General features: G+C 34.4%; 3 protein-coding genes across 4 annotated transcripts; 2 read left to right on the forward strand and 1 right to left on the reverse strand.

Annotated features, from left to right (window-relative positions):
- The first annotated feature begins 1,103 nt into the window (after positions 1-1,103).
- Positions 1,104-6,778, forward strand: LOC18105483 (polyadenylate-binding protein-interacting protein 12). Its single transcript, XM_006374026.3, has 11 exons — positions 1,104-1,372; positions 1,487-2,082; positions 2,295-2,402; positions 2,516-2,560; positions 2,664-2,736; positions 2,821-2,933; positions 3,056-3,115; positions 3,208-3,255; positions 3,343-3,411; positions 6,254-6,315; positions 6,424-6,778. Exons 2-11 carry the CDS (start codon positions 1,579-1,581, stop codon positions 6,479-6,481), a joined length of 1,140 nt encoding a protein of 379 aa, XP_006374088.1. The 5' UTR covers positions 1,104-1,372; positions 1,487-1,578; the 3' UTR covers positions 6,482-6,778.
- A 1,189-nt stretch (positions 6,779-7,967) lies between these two features.
- On the reverse strand, positions 7,968-10,087 carry LOC7464507 (uncharacterized). Of its 2 annotated transcripts, none has more exons than XM_002321925.4 (6): positions 9,268-10,087; positions 9,058-9,169; positions 8,803-8,926; positions 8,685-8,718; positions 8,363-8,573; positions 7,968-8,281 (listed from the first exon to the last, which is right to left on the reverse strand). In XM_002321925.4, the coding sequence occupies exons 1-6, from the start codon at positions 9,484-9,486 to the stop codon at positions 8,235-8,237; spliced, it is 747 nt and encodes a 248-aa protein (XP_002321961.4). In that variant the 5' UTR covers positions 9,487-10,087; the 3' UTR covers positions 7,968-8,234. The 2 variants fall into 2 exon arrangements, with proteins under 2 accessions (XP_002321961.4, XP_024442113.2); XM_024586345.2 differs by having other exon boundaries at positions 8,803-8,920; positions 9,268-10,085.
- A 3,414-nt stretch (positions 10,088-13,501) lies between these two features.
- LOC7464510 (uncharacterized) lies at positions 13,502-16,653 on the forward strand. Its single transcript, XM_002321332.4, has 4 exons — positions 13,502-13,867; positions 14,690-14,846; positions 16,160-16,285; positions 16,455-16,653. The coding sequence occupies exons 1-4, from the start codon at positions 13,565-13,567 to the stop codon at positions 16,466-16,468; spliced, it is 600 nt and encodes a 199-aa protein (XP_002321368.2). The 5' UTR covers positions 13,502-13,564; the 3' UTR covers positions 16,469-16,653.
- The last annotated feature ends 502 nt before the right edge of the window (positions 16,654-17,155 follow it).

The following is a 17,155-nucleotide window of genomic DNA, read 5'->3' on the forward strand; positions in this document are numbered from 1 at the left end:
TATGAAATGATGGACTAATTGTGATCCTCATGTCTAATTGTCAAATTAATTAGAATAATACTTTGATCATCACGAGTTATAAACTTTATCCGTGCCCAACTAGTTTAAAATCAATAACATCCCTAACTCAAATTAAAATATAATTTATTAACATATACATATATTTTTGAGAAATAAATAAATGAGATGAATATAAAAAAAATCAATTATAAACAATGTTCGATCAAGAATTACAAATTAAATGTGAAAAGCAATTAGAGAATCATCAAGGATTACAATTCCATAATACCCTTAATATTCCTTTATTTTAATATCCACCTTCCAACTAAAAAGAAAAAAAAAAAAGAGAAGCAAATAATCAATAGAGATTAAATAAACAATTTTAGGATTCAAATCCTATTTAACTAGTAGCTACAAATAGAGATATACCAAATTGATACATAGATGGTATGCACATAACTTCACCTAATCCTCTCACCTTCGTATCTTTTTTTATTTAAAAAAAGCTTGATATTTGTATCAAAGTTTTAAAACTTACATCTTATAACGAGTTACAAGGGTGAACTTCTTATCACGAGCTAGGAGGATCGACTCGGCTCAATTTATTTATTTTTTAAATCAAAACGACATCTTCTTGACCAATTTTTTTCAAGAAAAAAATTAACAAATTAATAATTTTAACTAAGTCATGCCTGACTCAATAGGATGATGAGGTCGACTTTGATTTTTGGCCGTGTCAACTAAATTTTTTATTTTTTTTATTTAGATTAATATAAATATTAAACTAGTTGGTTTCAAGTCGACTTGTATAATCAATCTAGATTCTATATTAACCCAAGTCGACCAGGATTTATCACTAGGATTTTGATGAAAAGATAACTATTAAAATCAGAAATACCTTTTTGGACATCATCCATGAAACATCCAACCCATCCAGACATTGGTGTTATTGGAACCTAAAAAGGAACAAAGCATGGGTCTGGTCATCATTATATTGGGACACCATTGTCATCTTCTAATGTTGTAGTAAAGTTGGAAAATGTTAAGTATGTCGTAATTATCTTTAGCAAAAAAAAAAAAAAAATGGTACATAAAGAAGGTCCAAGAAGGCATAAACGGACGATCCAAAGAACGCCCCTCTCCTCTCTCCATCTACTTCTTCTTTCTCTCTCTACAGCTATATCTACAAAGAGAATCATCAACACTAAAATTAATGCATCAAAATAGTAATCTAATAAAGTAAAAGGTGCTCTCTGTTTTACACATCTTTACTGGGTTTCGTCTTGTTTTCTCATTCCTGTACATATAATTCTCAACTGGGTTCTCTCTTTAGCATCAAATGGAAATGGTTTAGATAAGGGAAACCAAGCAGGTATGTTTTTTATTATTTTTTTTATTTTTAATCTGGGTTTATCTTAAAATTTTCATTTATGTGATAAAAATTGGGACTTGATTGGTTTCTGATAAAAAGTCGTGAACTTTACAGAGAAATCTGAAGAAAAAGAGGGATCTTTTTTGTGTCTTGGATACAGAGAGAGAGAAAGAGGGGTCTAGTGTTGTTTGTTTGATTGATTGATCATGGCTGTTGCTGAGAATGCTGGAGTTAGGAATGGAACCGCTGGTCAAAACTTTGACAACACTGTAGTGTCGTCAGAGACCAATGATCTTGAGAGAACATCATCAAAACCCAGAAACGAATCAGTGGGTTTCAGTAATACTAAAGACTCAAACTTTCAAAGCCAAAACAATGATCATCAGAGTGTTAACGGCAAGTCTGGTGAGACTGGGGGTTTAAGCAATGGAAAGACTAATGGGGCCCAGATGCAAAATGGGTTTGATATGAATCAGTCTGGTGGCTATGGGGATGATCAGATTCGTCATCAAAAGTCTAAATCTAATGAGGTGAATGATATGAATGATTTGGTGGAGATGCTGTCAAAGCTGAATCCTATGGCCGAAGAGTTTGTGCCTCCTTCACTCGCTAATCATCATGGATACTTTGGTAACGGGTTTGGCATTAATGCTAACAATTTTGTAGTGCAAACCATTAACGGGAATGCCAATGGACCTATTAATAGAAGGGTATGTTTTATTTTCCTCTTTTTACTTGTTTTTTGGTTTTAGTTGTCATGTAGTTGCTGATAAAATGGTACCTTTTGTTTTGTTTGGATTGTTGCTGTCTTGTGGTTGCTGCTGAAATGGAATAAACTGACTACCAATACTGTTTCTTATTGTTATGTGGTCATGGAGTGGTGTTTTAGTTTTTACTTTTTTCTGGTATTTTTTTGTTACAGAAGAAGAACTTTAATCAAGGGAGGCGAAGGATGAACAGCAGGACAAGTATGGCTCAGCAAGAGGAGATAATCAGGAAGACTGTATATGTTTCTGACATTGATCAACAGGTAAGCAGCTGCATTTGTCTCTTGTATTATCTCTTTTTGTTAGGTTTCTTCATGTCTTCATGGCTGTTTGTACACTGATTTTGGGATCATTGTTTCCATGTGATTGAATACAGGTTACTGAAGAGCAGCTTGCGGGGCTCTTTATTCACTGTGGACAGGTAACTGGCCTTGTTTTCTCTCATACGTGAGACTTTCATTTTACTAATTGCTGATGGTGGAATATGTTTCTGATTGATTTCCTCTTGTTTTTTTGGGACAAAGGTTGTTGACTGTCGTATATGTGGTGACCCTAACTCTGTTCTTCGTTTTGCCTTTGTTGAGTTTACTGATGAAGGTAATTTCAAAACAGCTCATACATCTTATTTTTCTCAATGGATGAGTTTAGCTATGTTGATTTAGCAATCAAATGTGCTTGCAGAGGATGCCAGGACTGCATTAAGTTTGTCAGGGACAGTTCTTGGATATTACCCACTAAGAGTGCTGCCTTCAAAAACTGCTATTGCACCTGTTAACCCAACATTTTTGCCAAGGGTGAGGACTTTGTGCAATAAATGATACCTAATCATCTACTTTAGAAACCATATCAACAGAATGGTGCTTGTCTTAAATTTCTGTTTTGTTACCTAACTTTCTGACATAATCATGATCCTCAGTCTGAAGACGAGCGTGAGATATGTGCAAGGACTATTTATTGTACAAATATTGACAAAAAGGTAATATTTGGAAGTTACATGATATCTGCTAATGTTTTTAAGAGTGATATCTGGAACATTTTTCCTGATTTCTTTGATTTCAATTAATGTAGATCACCCAGGCAGATGTCAAGCTCTTCTTTGAATCCTTTTGCGGAGAGGTCTGTAGTGGCTTATATAACAAACTTGCAAACATTGCTTGTCTTGGATTGCAGGCTATACCTTATTGTACATCTTGTTTTGTATAGGTTCATCGCTTGAGGCTCCTTGGAGATTATCATCATTCAACCCGCATTGCTTTCGTTGAGTTTGCAGTGGTAATTACCTATGTACTCTTGATCTTTGCGTGCTGACTTTTTAGCATCCATATGTTACTGGTTTAATATATATGCCATGTCTCATGCATCTTGAACAAGTTTAGAACCATTCATAATGTAGAGTTATTCCTGGAATCTCATGTGGCCTCAATTTCTCTGTATTCTTAGCCATTTGCTTTCCTTCAACTGTTGGGCCCATGTGCCTGATTTTCCTGGAACCATTGTTTGAAAAAGCATCTTGTTTCATTCTTTTTTCTTGTTGAAACAATCTCCTTTCTGCTTGCTAGTATTTGTGCATTTTTATAGCATGTAAAACTGGATTAAACTTTCTATTGTTTAATAAGGGCTCTCATTTAAGAAATGTTCAGAAGTTGCAATCTGGTATATTCTGTGAGAATGCTAAGAAATGCTGATGCAACATATATTTAGAGGTTGCATATGAACCACATATAAAGCTTTAATTGAGATATGATGATGCTGTGTTGGAATTGGCACTGATAGGGTTACAAGAAGCGCCACCTTTGATGTTAGAATTATTTGGCTTTTTGGAGAACTTTAGTTTAACCTCGGCTACAGAAGATCAGTAACTAAATTTTGTGGCTCACTGAGGATTCTTTAATTGCACAAAATCATATAATAGAATTAGACATTGGTTGTGGCCTTAAATGAGTCCATTCATAAATCGATTGTGGAAAATGCAATTTAGTTGAATGGATTTGAAAATTTTGATTAGATTTCTATTGTAGTAGTTGTTGGTGTTCTGGTTGTTTATGTTGGGCCTGATGTAATTAAAAGGTTTGGGGTTACCGTGGTAGGAAATGTCGCGGCTTCCCTTTTGTTGAATCATGAGTCACTTGTAAATTCAACCATGATTTATTAGTTCATTCAGTCTTAACCTCCTCCCTTTTTGGTTGTCCCTCTCCCTTTTCTTTTATGTCATTCTATATGTAAAATGGGCACTAAAGAGTCAGGGTTGGAAATTTTAAGGGTTGTGGAGTCGCAAGCCCTTCACACTGCTTTCCTTGGGTGTGAAGCATGGTCTTTGCATCATATCACCATTTTTTGATCTGTTTCTCCAGTGTCAGTCTTGGAGTTAACTGATGTCAATTTAGATTTCTCTTTTTGGGATCCTTTTAACCATGGTTGTGAAAGCTGGTCTTAGATTGACCCTTCATGCTGCTTTCTTTGGTTGTGAAACCTGTCTTTGCATCATATCACCATTTTGGATCTGTTTCTCCAGTGTCGGTCTTGGAGTGGATCTATATAGAGGTGTCAATTCTACAACACTGGGAAATGCCTTCCCATTTTGACTTTAGGAGAACCCTCCCTCTGAGTGTGCACGTGCTTGTGACTGACTCGGATAGTAAATTAGAGCTCTTAATTTTAGGAAAAAAATTGCTTACCAGGCATTGCCAATCTGCTACTGTATTGGGAATGCTTAGTTTGTCTTGGTTTGCACACTACTACTCACTTTTCTAAGCTCCTTTAATCTATTTTGTTTTATTTTGCCTCTCACTTTGTCCTACAATTCTTCGTTTGTCTTTACACCTTTAGAATTAGCCCACTGCCTGATTTCAGACTTAGCCCATTTTCATTCAATAGTTTGTAAGCTTCGATAACTAAATAATTATACATAACATTTAGTTTCTAAACTTTTTTATTAAAAAATGATAGTGAAGCTTGGCATGCCTGAGCCATATGCGTGATTCTGGCCTTTGGGTGCTCCAAGGATCAAGCCCATGTCTACCTTGGGGAGGCATTCCCATTTCCACCCTTTGATCAGCAAGTCCATTAGGAGTGATCTTCCCCGACCAAAAACCTGGTTATGTACACATTAAAAGATTTTGATCTCACACTGCTAATTGTAAAGAGTATTAGATGGATCTAAAAATAGTGATCCTCTGTACTCCATCAAGGACTGCTCTATAGAATCCTACCTTTAAGATATCTTAGAACATTCTTGTAAGTATTCTAATGTTCCCTTTCTGGGATGACTGGGGTACTTCCAAGTGCTCAGAGCATATATCATGTCAGGCCCTGTGTGGTGTGCCAAGACAGCCAATCCCCTAGGATACTCAAGATGGTGGATTGCTTTGCCTTTGTTGTGCTTGTTTGAAGCAAGGATATGCAGGTGCTGATAACGCCACTCTCCTAACTTTGTAATTCCACCACCCCACAAAAGCTTAAGCCTTTTCTTGGATATGGAGAGTTGAAAACAGGAGTGACATCCTCATTCTCACTAGTGGCTGAGTTCATTTTTTTTGCCACTGGTGCAAAGGTGTTGAAGTCGTCAAACTCATTTGTATAAACCCCATTGCAACATGTTGGGTTTTGTATTTGTGCAAAGCACCATCTACATTTTCTGACGATTCAGTTACAGCCACAGGGTTTAAAAACTTGGAGTGATATCTAACAGAATGCAAATATTGTTGGACATTTCATATGTATCTTATCAATGACACTGCTTGCTGCCATAGTGGAACATTATGTGAAGTCATAGCCTCAGCTTAATATTCTTGACCGCTTCTTCACCATAACAGTATAGAAGTTAGGTCCAAACATTTTAGGCTCAACATTTTGGAAACTGTTTAGGCATGACTATTTGGAAACTGTTTAGGCTTGACCATTCAGGATCTCATCCTTGCATCTTTTGAAGTTGAAATGGTCTTTATTTTCTTATTCTTATTGTTAATTTTTATGCTGTAGTTGCAATTTCTGTTGGTTAGTTAAGCTGCAACATGCTGGAGTATTCCATGTTTGGGCCTGATTTTGTGGACTTGTGAGTGTAATATGGTACTATGTGTTGAGAATGTCTATAATGCTGTTCCTCCAACTCTTGCAGGCTGAGGGTGCAATTGCAGCACTGAACTGCAGTGGTGCGGTTCTGGGATCACTGCCAATAAGGTAGTTTGGCAGATTATCATTGTTTTTGCTGGTCGTTCAGTTTCTCCTTTTTCCCCTCACAAATTGTTCTTTTTGTGTTTTTAACGATCTTTTGTTTTATATATGCAGGGTGAGCCCATCGAAAACACCTGTTCGCCCTCGCATCCCTCGCCCACTGTTCAACTGAATCATGCCTAATGCTTCCTGGACTGATCAACTGCTGAGAGATATATTTATATAAATACATATATAGATACTGAAATCTTTTGAAGGTACTTGTGGCGTTTATATCTATATCCTAGCATGTTAGCCCGGTATCTTTGTTACCTACAGGGGGGTCGTTTATTTTGTCTGTCAGACTATAGAGTTGGATGGGATTTCAAGGATATGAATGGCTTTATATATGTTGCATGTCATGATGAATTTCTTGAGAACTCAATACTGTTGGGATATTTCATGACAATTGAGATTGACTCCTTTTCAAGTTTTCACCTCTTACTAGTTTTGGCTATGGTTTTCCTTTCTTGGCTAGGGCTCAAGTGTTGGAAGTGTTTGGCATCAATTTTTGAATTCAAGAAAAAGAAAAGACCTTAACCTTGTTGAAGCTTTCCTTTGTTCATGGACTCTTGTGGGAGTTTTAAATTGTGTTCAGTGGCCTTTCCAGTTTTTTCTTGAGGATAGTGTCAAGTTGAACAAAATATGTTAGTATTCCACTCATCATCAAAGACAGAGAGCTAGAGATGGCCTCTTGCAGGCACTGAAGGGTCCAGTTAGTTACATAATGGATATCTTATAAAATTCTTTTTAGCTCACGTGATGTCTGTCATACTACTTGTTTATTCCTTTTAAAGAACTTTGCAGCCACTCGAGTTTTGAAATTGTCAAACTGAGCTTGGTTTGACATCAAAACACAAATTTTCTTCCACCAGGAAATCAAAAGTTTGGGCCATCGCTAAATTACACGTGTTGTGTTTGAAAATGCGTGTAAAAAATATATTAAAATAATATCCTTTTTAATTTTTTAATATTAGTATATTAAAACTATAAAAAAATTAATTACGCTCAAGATTGTTTTTTGGGAAAAGAACTTAATTTAATGTAAGTTCGATAATATCAGCTGAAAATAAAAGTTGAACTAGGGAGAACCCACAATTTGAGTTTGCCATCTTGATTCACTTTTGAATCCAGTTGAGTACCATTGCAAGTAAAAAACTGATTTATCATGTAAATATACTACGTATTATATTTTTTAGCAGATAGATTTCTCATTTCTGCTTCATGGGAATGATGGTGTGCCTTGAGCTTAAATCTTTGTCACGATTTCAATATCTGGGAGAGTTCTGCTCGGCCTGGAGTCCACTCATGTTTCCTAAGTTTTAACTTAGGGAAAGAATTGAAAGCCCAAGTATACAGGGCAGACAAAAGCCCGACAACACTAGACTGTGAAAACTAGCAGCTTTTACCTGGGAGGGCTGACTACAATTATCTCAAGCAAAGAGCTGAAAGCAATGTTGTGTTTGAAACATAGGACACTGATTATGGAAAGCTGGAAACCATAGTTGAATCAGAAATCCATAAAGAGTTGATGGCCTAGCTATCCAATCTTTTCTTTTGATCTCAACCAAATGATGAAACATCACTTTGCAATAAGCTTCATGGTCGCAAATACGATGGAATATAAACTTTCATGGCATATTGCATCTCAGAACGAACAAATTTAAAGCAGAAGGGGAAGATACTACTATGATAAACCATCAATGACAGACAAAATGTATGAATGGTGTGTGTGTGTCTTCAAGGAGGAAACTATACAGAACCTGCAGAAGTTTCTTCTATGGAATCTATTTCTGTTACATCCAGTTGACTCTGAAATGGTGTGAACTAATTTTACTATAAGAAATAAGCCCATGACTTCTGTTCAGATAAAGTTATTGGTACTCTCATTGCTGTTGTTCTGCTATCGCGGCAGGTCTTGCTTCTGCTGCTTCTGCATACATAGCATGTTGTCATATGTTAGTGTCGTATTCATGAAACATCAACACAAACAAGATTGCTCAAGACACTAAACTGGTATTTGGTAGTGAGGAAGCTGAAGTAGGATTTGATAAGGTCCCAAAAGCATTGTATTGCTGAGAGTTCTGTATCACTCTGGGGTAGTAACTTGGGCTGTTCTGTCCATGTTGAGCATAGAATGGGTAATAATTCAGGTAGACTCCAGGGGACCCTGATGCCGCGGCGGGGTAATAGAATTTCCCTCCATATGCGCTGTAAATATTATTCTGCAAGACAGTTAAGAAACTTGTTGAGCTATCAGAACTTCTATATTGTGAAGATGCCCTGTGTCCATGCATGCAAGCATTTATCAGTGAGCTATTTCAAAAAAAACCAACCATTGCAGAAGTGTCCTGTGGGTGGATAGGATACCTGAAATTAGGAAGGCAATAAGATCAGAAGACAATGAAGTACAAATAGTCAGACAATTCTTTTCAAATAAGATAATTTCCTTACCCGTAAACTGAATAAGGAGATGCATATTGAGGCATTTGTTGATTGAAGTATGCAGAAGGGCCATGAATGTTTAATGGTGCCATGAATCTTGGTGCTGCAGGTCCAAGTCTATCAATTCCTGCAGCTTTAAGGAAAAAGTAGGAACAAAAACGGGAACATAGTTAGAATTATCAAAACATAGAATAAGAATATAAACCAAAATTATGAACTTGCTACTGGAGGCAAGCATCAATCAAGGACCAGGCTCAGTTGGACCTTTCTTTTTAGCACCAAAGGCTGCAAGATTACAGTTGGCTCTCCTTCCATCAATAACAGGATATGGATTTTGACAAGCTCTTGTTGCTGAATCAGGATCCTTAAAATTTACCTAAGAAACACATACATGACAAAACTACAATTGATTACATACATGATCATGCCAAACCTATAAAAGTCTTATAGCTAAAAACAGCAGGGCTAGCTTACAAAGCCATATCCTTTAGATCTTCCTGTGCTCCTATCAACGATGACAACTGCTTCTATAATCTCTCCAAACTGCTCAAAATAACCCTGCAAGGAATCTTTTCTGGTCTCCCAGGGCAATCCTCCAACAAAAATCTTGGTGTAAGTTGTGTCATGAGTGGATTCTGAGGCACTACTAGTTTCATTGATCACCATCCTACTTTCCATGATCTCTTGAGACATCCCGATACAGATATAGATACACTAAATCCAAACTGCCTCAAGCTTCCACAAGAACAAACCAAAGAACTAGCTAGATGATCCTAGCCCAGATACCAAAATATAGTGAGAAAGATTCAGAAGGTGAAAAAGAGCCGTTTGATCAATCAAAATCAACAACAAAGACTACTTTAATCAGTAAACTGCCTTTTCTGACTCCTGTTTCTAGAAAGGAAAAGTACAAGAATTAGTCTCTCGAGTGCTCTCGGATTCCCCAACAAAGATACTCCTAACAAGAAAATTGTTTACTGCTAGACAGTTAAAAGTAGAAAAAGAAAAACATGAGAAAACCCTAACCACATGTATGATTTTTTTCTTTTTTGCTTAAGCAAACTAACATGGAAGGATGGAAAGATAGAAGAAGAAGAAGAAGAATTAAGAAACAACAAAAAGAATAAAGAGCAGATGTTTAGGAAATTTCCAAAGAAATAAAAAACATAAATCTTTTGTTGTCTTTCTTTCTTTGGAACATCCTGTAAAGGGTCCAGAGGGTAACGTGCCCTAATCTATCTAACTTGCTCTCGCCCACTTCCTCCTCGACCCTTTTTCTTCTTTATCAAGGTACTGTTTAGTACTGTAACTATTAAATACATTCCGAACTGAGCACCTGCCTTCATGCATTCAATATTGTTTTAGAATAAAAAAAATAAAAACAAAAAAACAATTTTAAAATAAATTTTTGTATTTTCAAAATAAAAAGTATAAAAAGACATGTTCCTAAATGTTTTTATCCCTTTTGTTACAAGATAATAACCAAACAAACGCTAATATACATTATATATATATATATATATAATTAAATGATGATCTTGCAAGTGATTACAACTAGAGAAAGTACATTAAGATAAATCAAAGATAATTATTCCAACGGGAAAGTTCCAGATTTGGCTTCATTTTGTATTGAGAGAGAACACGTGGCAGGCACTGATTTGTATTTGATGTATGAGCCAAGCCTATCTACGTTGTTAGCTTCTGTAATTGGAAATTTCAATGTTTTTTTTTTTCAAAGTGTTATTATGGTGTTATATAAGCAGGATATGAACACACTGTTTACTTCCAAATTATTACATTTTTAATTTAAGAAATGATTCCATACTTTTAACTTTAAATTAACAAAACAATTAAATTGCATTTTTAAGTATTTATTAATAAATGTATCCCCTGCTATATCTCTACAAGGATGAGAACACAAGTTTGATTTCCAGAAAACGTATTTATTGGAAGAGGCAGCCACGAACCCCGAACATGATTAATCTCACCCTTTAAAAATATATGAGAATACCCGAATAAAAATAAAAAAATAATAATTTATCCCTTGTAAAGCAGGAAAATATTATGTTTAATGCGATAATAAACAACCTTTCCTTTATATACTTATTTTCTAAAAAAACAAAAATGTGAATGACAAGAAAAAAAATAAATTAACCCATAGTACCCATGCGTCAAAGCTTTGTTGTATTAATAGACCCTTTAAGTTTTTTTTTAATTTTATTCTTTAATATATAATTTCTATTTAATTTTATTATTCGGTATTGAGCATAGTTATTAAAACCGACCCCTTGGCCGGGTTCCGGGTTTCATCGGTCAACCTGGATCAACCCAGAAAAATTAAAAAAAATTAAAGTTTTAATATTTCATATGAAAAAATCCATGTAAATATTTGTTATACATATTGTAAACAATAAAGTTTAAAAGAATATTTTAAAATTTTTTTATTCCACATTAAAAAGATATTATGTTAAGCTTTTAAGTTGAAGTATTTAAACCAAAAAAGTTTTTTTATCCCACATTGAAAAAACATAACTTTTTTCTTGGGAACATATAGTATATATACGAAAGGGCTTCAAATCCCACATTGAGAAGATACTATGTTATCCTTTTAAGTTGAAATATTTAAACCAAAATGTTTTTTATCCCACATTGAAAAAATATAACTTTTTTCTTAAGAACATAGAGTATATATACTAATGGGTTTCAAATCCCACGTTGAAAAAACATAACTTTTTTCATGGGAACATAGAGTATATATACGAAAAGGCTTCAAATCCCACATTGAAAAGATACTATGTTATCCTTTTAATTTGAAATATTTAAACCAAAAGGTTTTTTATCACACATTGAAAAAACATGATTTTTTTCTTGGAAACATAAAGTATATATACTAATGGGTTTCAAATCCCACATTGAAAAAATATAATTTTTTCATGGGAACATAGAGTATATATACGAAAGGGCTTCAAATCCCACATTTGAAAAAAAAACCTGGGTCTTGTCTGGGTTCGCTCGGGTCATGGGTCGACCCGCCGGGTCGCCCAGGTTTGGCCGGGCTGTTGCCACAACTGATCTTTTATTAAACCCGGACCGGTCCAACCACCGGGTCGACCGGGTCCCGGGTCAACCCGCCAGGCCGGGCCGAGTTTAATAACACTGGTATTGAGTTGATGATAAATCTATTTTTGTATCTTTTTATCATGTAATAAGCTAAAAATTGATTCGATTTAGTAATGAAGTTCATATATAATCTGGTTACAAGTTTGACGGGTTAATCATAATTGATTATTTTTTTCTTTAGCTATTATTTTTGGATTTGCCGAACCAACAATGTCATGTCGGGACAATCCCCATGTATTTAATTTAAAACTCGAGCTAAGCAAAATATCAAGTTGAGAGTTTTCGAGTTTGAATTATTATGCTAAGTTTAATAATAATGTCAAAAAATTTTATATGGTTTAAATTTTTTTTTTATTTTAAAAAATATTGATCACATTTAATAATCTAGTTTAAATAAAAAGTAATAGGGTAAAAAGAATAATTTAAACCTTCGTATATTTGCACCTACATAACATCTGTGCTGTGGAAATTAATCATAGCTCAGATGAAAGCAGCATATGTTGGGAAATCATTGAGCAATTTGAAAACAATTTTACCATAAGTAATTAATAATAGATTCTGCTTAAGATACACAAAAAATAAAATAAAAATAAAAGTAAATTAGAAAAACAGTGAAGGGGCAATCTTAGACATTTGATCCATCCATGTATATACGGCAATCCAAAAAGGAGGTGAACTGCAATTAGTGGCATAGCATTAATTACAATATGATATGGGTGATGTATAATGAGTGTATCGGTATAAAATCTAAGTTATGATGTCGTTCGATTTTTTCTTAAAAAAAATTTGAGGTGAACAGCATGTCGTTCGCTCTAGCTTAAAAAAAAAAAAAAACATCCCAATCATATGAGTTCTAATGAAATGGACCAAGTGGGCTGGTCTGGCCTGCTAGGTCAAGTAGCGCTTAATCTTTTTTTTTTATTCTTTTTTATTAAAATTAATATTTTTTTTTAGAATTAATTTTTTTATATCTAAATTAATACACATTTTTTTTTTGTTTAGAGAGACTCTATTAAAAGAAAATTATTTTTTTTTGGTTATTATGTATGCATTTAATTTTTAAAGATATTTTTTGATATATATAATCTTTTGTATAGTTGAAATTTATTTTTAAAATAAAAATATTTATTTTCAGATAATATTTTTAATATGTACAACCTTGCATAATATTTTTTTCGCTTTTATTTATTCAATCAATTTAATGTGTGTTTATTTTTATTATCGTTTGATTGAATAAAAAATTATTTTAATAAATAAATTTAGTAAATATAACCGGGTAAATATCCTCTTTTGTAAGATTAAATATCTTGTTGCCTCTTAAATTTTTCAGTTTTAATTTTAGTTATTGTTTATAATTTTTTTTATTATTTATTAACACATATAATTCTTAATTTATTTAATTATATATATACATAAAATTTTTGATTTTTACTCTAGAACTTTTTTAACTAAAAAAAAAAATGTATATAAAAACCTATATATACAATTAATTTTTTTAAAAAAATTCAAGTGAATCCTATACGGAAGAACCCACCCCAGTTCTACCAGGTCGGATAATAATTGGTTTTTAAGCAGGGCGGGTAAGTTTTCGATCGGATGGAATCAAATTGCCATAGATTCAAATTCAATCTTGGACATAGCCCAAGTACACATGTTGGAAAGCTGGACTCTTTTATGTGGACGAAGACGAGAACTAAGGAAAAAAACATCGATCTTCTCTCTCTCTCTGGTGATAGCGTTTACAGAAGTTTTAGCGAAGACAAAAATGGAAGAGAAAGAAAAAGGCAGCAAAGGAGGCAGTGAGGAGAGATGGAAAGGAGCTATAGCTAATCTAACAGGGATGACATTGAATCTAGACTCTCTTCAAAAGTTACTCCTTAAAAAAGCTGTCTTTGTTAATGAAGAAACCTTCTCAAAAGCCTCCCTCACTTCTGAACAAGCCCGCTCTATCAAGGTATTGGATTCTTGATCCGGGATTTTCTTTTTTCATGCAATCTTGATAGGATTGCTGTTAAATTATGATTCTTGACGTTGGTTTCTTCTGTTTGATATGATCATCGATCAATTTCACAATCTGGGTTTTGTAAAGGTAGTGTTTTTGTAGCATTTTGTAGAAGTTCTTAGGTAATTAATGCTTGGTTTATATGACTATGAATGTATGAGTAGAGTGAATGGATTAGTTGGTTCTTGAATGCTGGAGTAATGATTTATTAGCCATGGGTTGGATGAGTTATGCTAGAGTGATGATTAGAGAAAACTTGCATAATGTTGGCAATTTAAGTTAAATTTTTGAAATGCTCTTGCTAGTTCGTTCACTGAGGCACTTTGACCATTTGGAGAAAACCAAAAAAGATCATTAATTTTTAATCCAAATTTCTGTGGACACCAAAAGAAGGCAACTGTTTTAGATATTTAACAAATGAAGTTATATGCCAAGGGAAAACTTTTGCAAATACATTGTAGCTCTTGCATCATGGGATGGCATCCTTTTAGATTATGCCTTCATAAAGCTATTAGTCTTGTGATTGGGATTTCAAGAAAAGTGATGCTGGTTTGCTAGTTTGGATACGTACTCCATATGCACAACCAACATGCATCTAGATTTTAACGTGACTGGGTAATTTTACAATTTGAGTTGATTACTACTATGTTTGCAGAATGCTGTTTGATACTGTCTTTGGTAGGTTTTCTTATGTTTTCTATTATTTCCCTTAATTTCTGAATGTACCATCAAGGCAGCATAAAAAATCATATGCAGGTTGTCTTTTGTGTGTAGGTTCTTGAACAACGGGTAGAGACTTTGGAAAGAGAACTTGATGCTGCCATCTCAGCTGCTGCTCATGCTCGTGCAGAAAAGCGTCAGGCAGAGGCAGCACAAAAGGATGCTGAATTACGTGCACAAGAGATCACAAGAGAACTCGAGAGCACCACAAGTATGCCTACTATCTCTTCTTTTCAACTATATATTTGTGAAAGAAAAATCAGGTAAAGTTAGCTTCATTCCCATTTCAATGTGAATATATGAGCTCGCATCTCTGTAATTTTTAGATTTCTGGAGATTTCGTAGGTCTAGATTTCTAATATAATGTTCAGCAGTCTTCAAATTTTTTTGTTTGGTTAGTTTTTGCCTATTTTACATAGAAATGGTGGTGTTTTCTTGTACAGTAATTTAAATCTTTATTAGATTATGAGTGCTATAAACTTTGCATACCTATGACATCTTTGGATAAGGACAAAGGCCATAGTTTCAGAGAATTACCAACAATTATGCTATTGTGAATGTGCGATGCAGTCCATGTTAGGCGTGAATCTTAAGATCCATAGTTGCGATACGTAGTTTTTCCCCTTTATGTGTAATTTCTAGAAGCTGTGCTAGTGTGAAGCTTAGTCATTTACATTCATCTGCGATTCAATTCACAAACCCCAGATACTTTTTCTTCTTCGGTTTACCCTAAAATGCCAATTTTCCAGAACCTAGCCCACCACAATACACTCGTGGAGTCGTGGGGACAAAACCTTCAAATCTCTTTTGTGTTTTCTAATTGCAATATTTACAGTCTTCTTATGTACTTCATTGTGGATATCCTATGCTTATCAGCGGATAGTTTATTTGTTGGCTTGAAAGTTTTCTGTGTGAGAGGTACAGATGACAGAGAGGGTATTTGTCGAGGATTAAGGGTGTGTATATAGTGAAAGCAAGGTGGTTTTGCTAACAAGGGAAGTGTAGGGGTTGGCAAATAATATGGTGATAAGTAGAACTGGTCTGGGAAAAGATTTGAGTCCACTAAGCCAAACCTCTCTAAGATATCCCATCAATCTATAAGACTAATTGACGGATTCTTCCACTAATATCTCATTCAATCCTCTTCATCACCCGTGATTAAAATAATGTCATGTTAGAAACAACAGTATTTGAAATTAGACTAGTAATCTCTGCATAAATTTACGTTGAAGGTTAATCAGTGCAAAACAAATCTGAATCTGAACAATATCTCCATCAAAGTCCTACTTTATAGAGCCTAAGCAAAGCCCATGCAATATAATCCTGTGCTTTACTGTTAGTTGTAGCATCTGGATGTCTTTTTATTAGTTTATAAGTGAAATCAATGGCAAACCTCACACATCTTTCAATCTCACCAATTTCTGGTCATGATGATTGCCTCATTCCTTTTCAAAATTTGTTGGCAAGTACTACTTTATATTTCCACCTTGCCAAAATTTTATAATATTGCTCTCTTTGCTTCAGAGGTATTTGAACTACACATGGAGGAGTTGCGTGCAAAGCAAGAAGAAATTTCTAAGCGTGAAAGTGACATTAAACTTTTGGAAGCGATAATTCAGACACTTGGTGGTAAAGAATCCCGTTCTACAAGTGGGTAACTTGGTTTTTCCTCTTCCTTCTTTTCTCGTTCTTTCTTTATGTAGATGAAAGCGTTCTGTAAAATGCCCTGTATTACGTTGTTCATGCTTGACAATAAAAGATCTGGGAACCTAAGAGGGTGTTCTCTTTAACCTAATACTGTTCACTGGTTACATGATAGGGTACCGTGTTTGAATTTATCCCTCCTTTAACCTCTCTCGCGGCAGACAGGAGTGTGGGTCAGGTCTGATGCTTTGATCTCAAGTTTTGTAATTAACGGTGGTGATTTTACCAATTATACTATATGCTTTTAGCATAGTGCAACAGTGCAGAAAATGCTATTTAAATTGGTCTGACAATTCAAAGACGGCTTAGCTCAACATTCATGCACTCTTCCCTATGGGAGTCCATTTTGTTATGCTGTAAAAGAGAGCTTCAAGGTCTGCAAAAATTCAATTTTTTTTGGCTTAAAAATATATATATATTTTTAATAATTTCGGATTGTTTTGATACGTTGATGTTAAAAATAAAAAAAATATTATTTTAATATATTTTTAAATAAAAAACATTTTAAAAAACATGATAATAAACTATTGGCTGGGAGCCATGATTCACTGAATTTGCGACAGGGTAATGATGGACAATTGAAGAAGATACATGGCTCTAAATGAAGGCCATAGAAAAAGACTGTTTAATTAAGAATGCAAATGAATTTAACCTAACCAAGTTTTAACTTATTCAAATTTGACTTGAAAAGGACTTGCGGGACTTTGTTATATATTTTTACAAAGCTAACAACTCAAACTCGAGGTTCTTGTCATGGTTATTGTCATGGTTATTGTCTCATCCGAGAGAGAAATAAACCTCGCATGAGTGGGAAAT

The sequence above is a fragment of the Populus trichocarpa genome, chromosome 15 (assembly GCF_000002775.5).
Source record: "Populus trichocarpa isolate Nisqually-1 chromosome 15, P.trichocarpa_v4.1, whole genome shotgun sequence".
NCBI classification, from domain to species: domain Eukaryota; kingdom Viridiplantae; phylum Streptophyta; class Magnoliopsida; order Malpighiales; family Salicaceae; genus Populus; species Populus trichocarpa.

Excerpts from the sequence above, each read along its gene's own strand:
- LOC18105483 (XM_006374026.3), top strand. The coding sequence starts at position 1,579 with ATGGCTGTTGCTGAGAATGCTGGAGTTAGGAATGGAACCGCTGGTCAA. Across the intron at positions 2,737-2,820 it reads TGTTGAGTTTACTGATGAAG|AGGATGCCAGGACTGCATTA; the intron begins GTAATTTCAAAA and ends ATGTGCTTGCAG. Across the intron at positions 2,934-3,055 it reads ACCCAACATTTTTGCCAAGG|TCTGAAGACGAGCGTGAGAT; the intron begins GTGAGGACTTTG and ends CATGATCCTCAG.
- LOC7464507 (XM_002321925.4), bottom strand. The coding sequence starts at position 9,486 with ATGTCTCAAGAGATCATGGAAAGTAGGATGGTGATCAATGAAACTAGT. Across the intron at positions 8,574-8,684 it reads CACAGGACACTTCTGCAATG|AATAATATTTACAGCGCATA; the intron begins GTTGGTTTTTTT and ends ACTGTCTTGCAG. Across the intron at positions 8,282-8,362 it reads TTCCTCACTACCAAATACCA|AAGCAGCAGAAGCAAGACCT; the intron begins GTTTAGTGTCTT and ends CTATGTATGCAG.
- LOC7464510 (XM_002321332.4), top strand. The coding sequence starts at position 13,565 with ATGTTGGAAAGCTGGACTCTTTTATGTGGACGAAGACGAGAACTAAGG. Across the intron at positions 13,868-14,689 it reads AACAAGCCCGCTCTATCAAG|GTTCTTGAACAACGGGTAGA; the intron begins GTATTGGATTCT and ends TTTTGTGTGTAG. Across the intron at positions 14,847-16,159 it reads AGAACTCGAGAGCACCACAA|AGGTATTTGAACTACACATG; the intron begins GTATGCCTACTA and ends TCTTTGCTTCAG.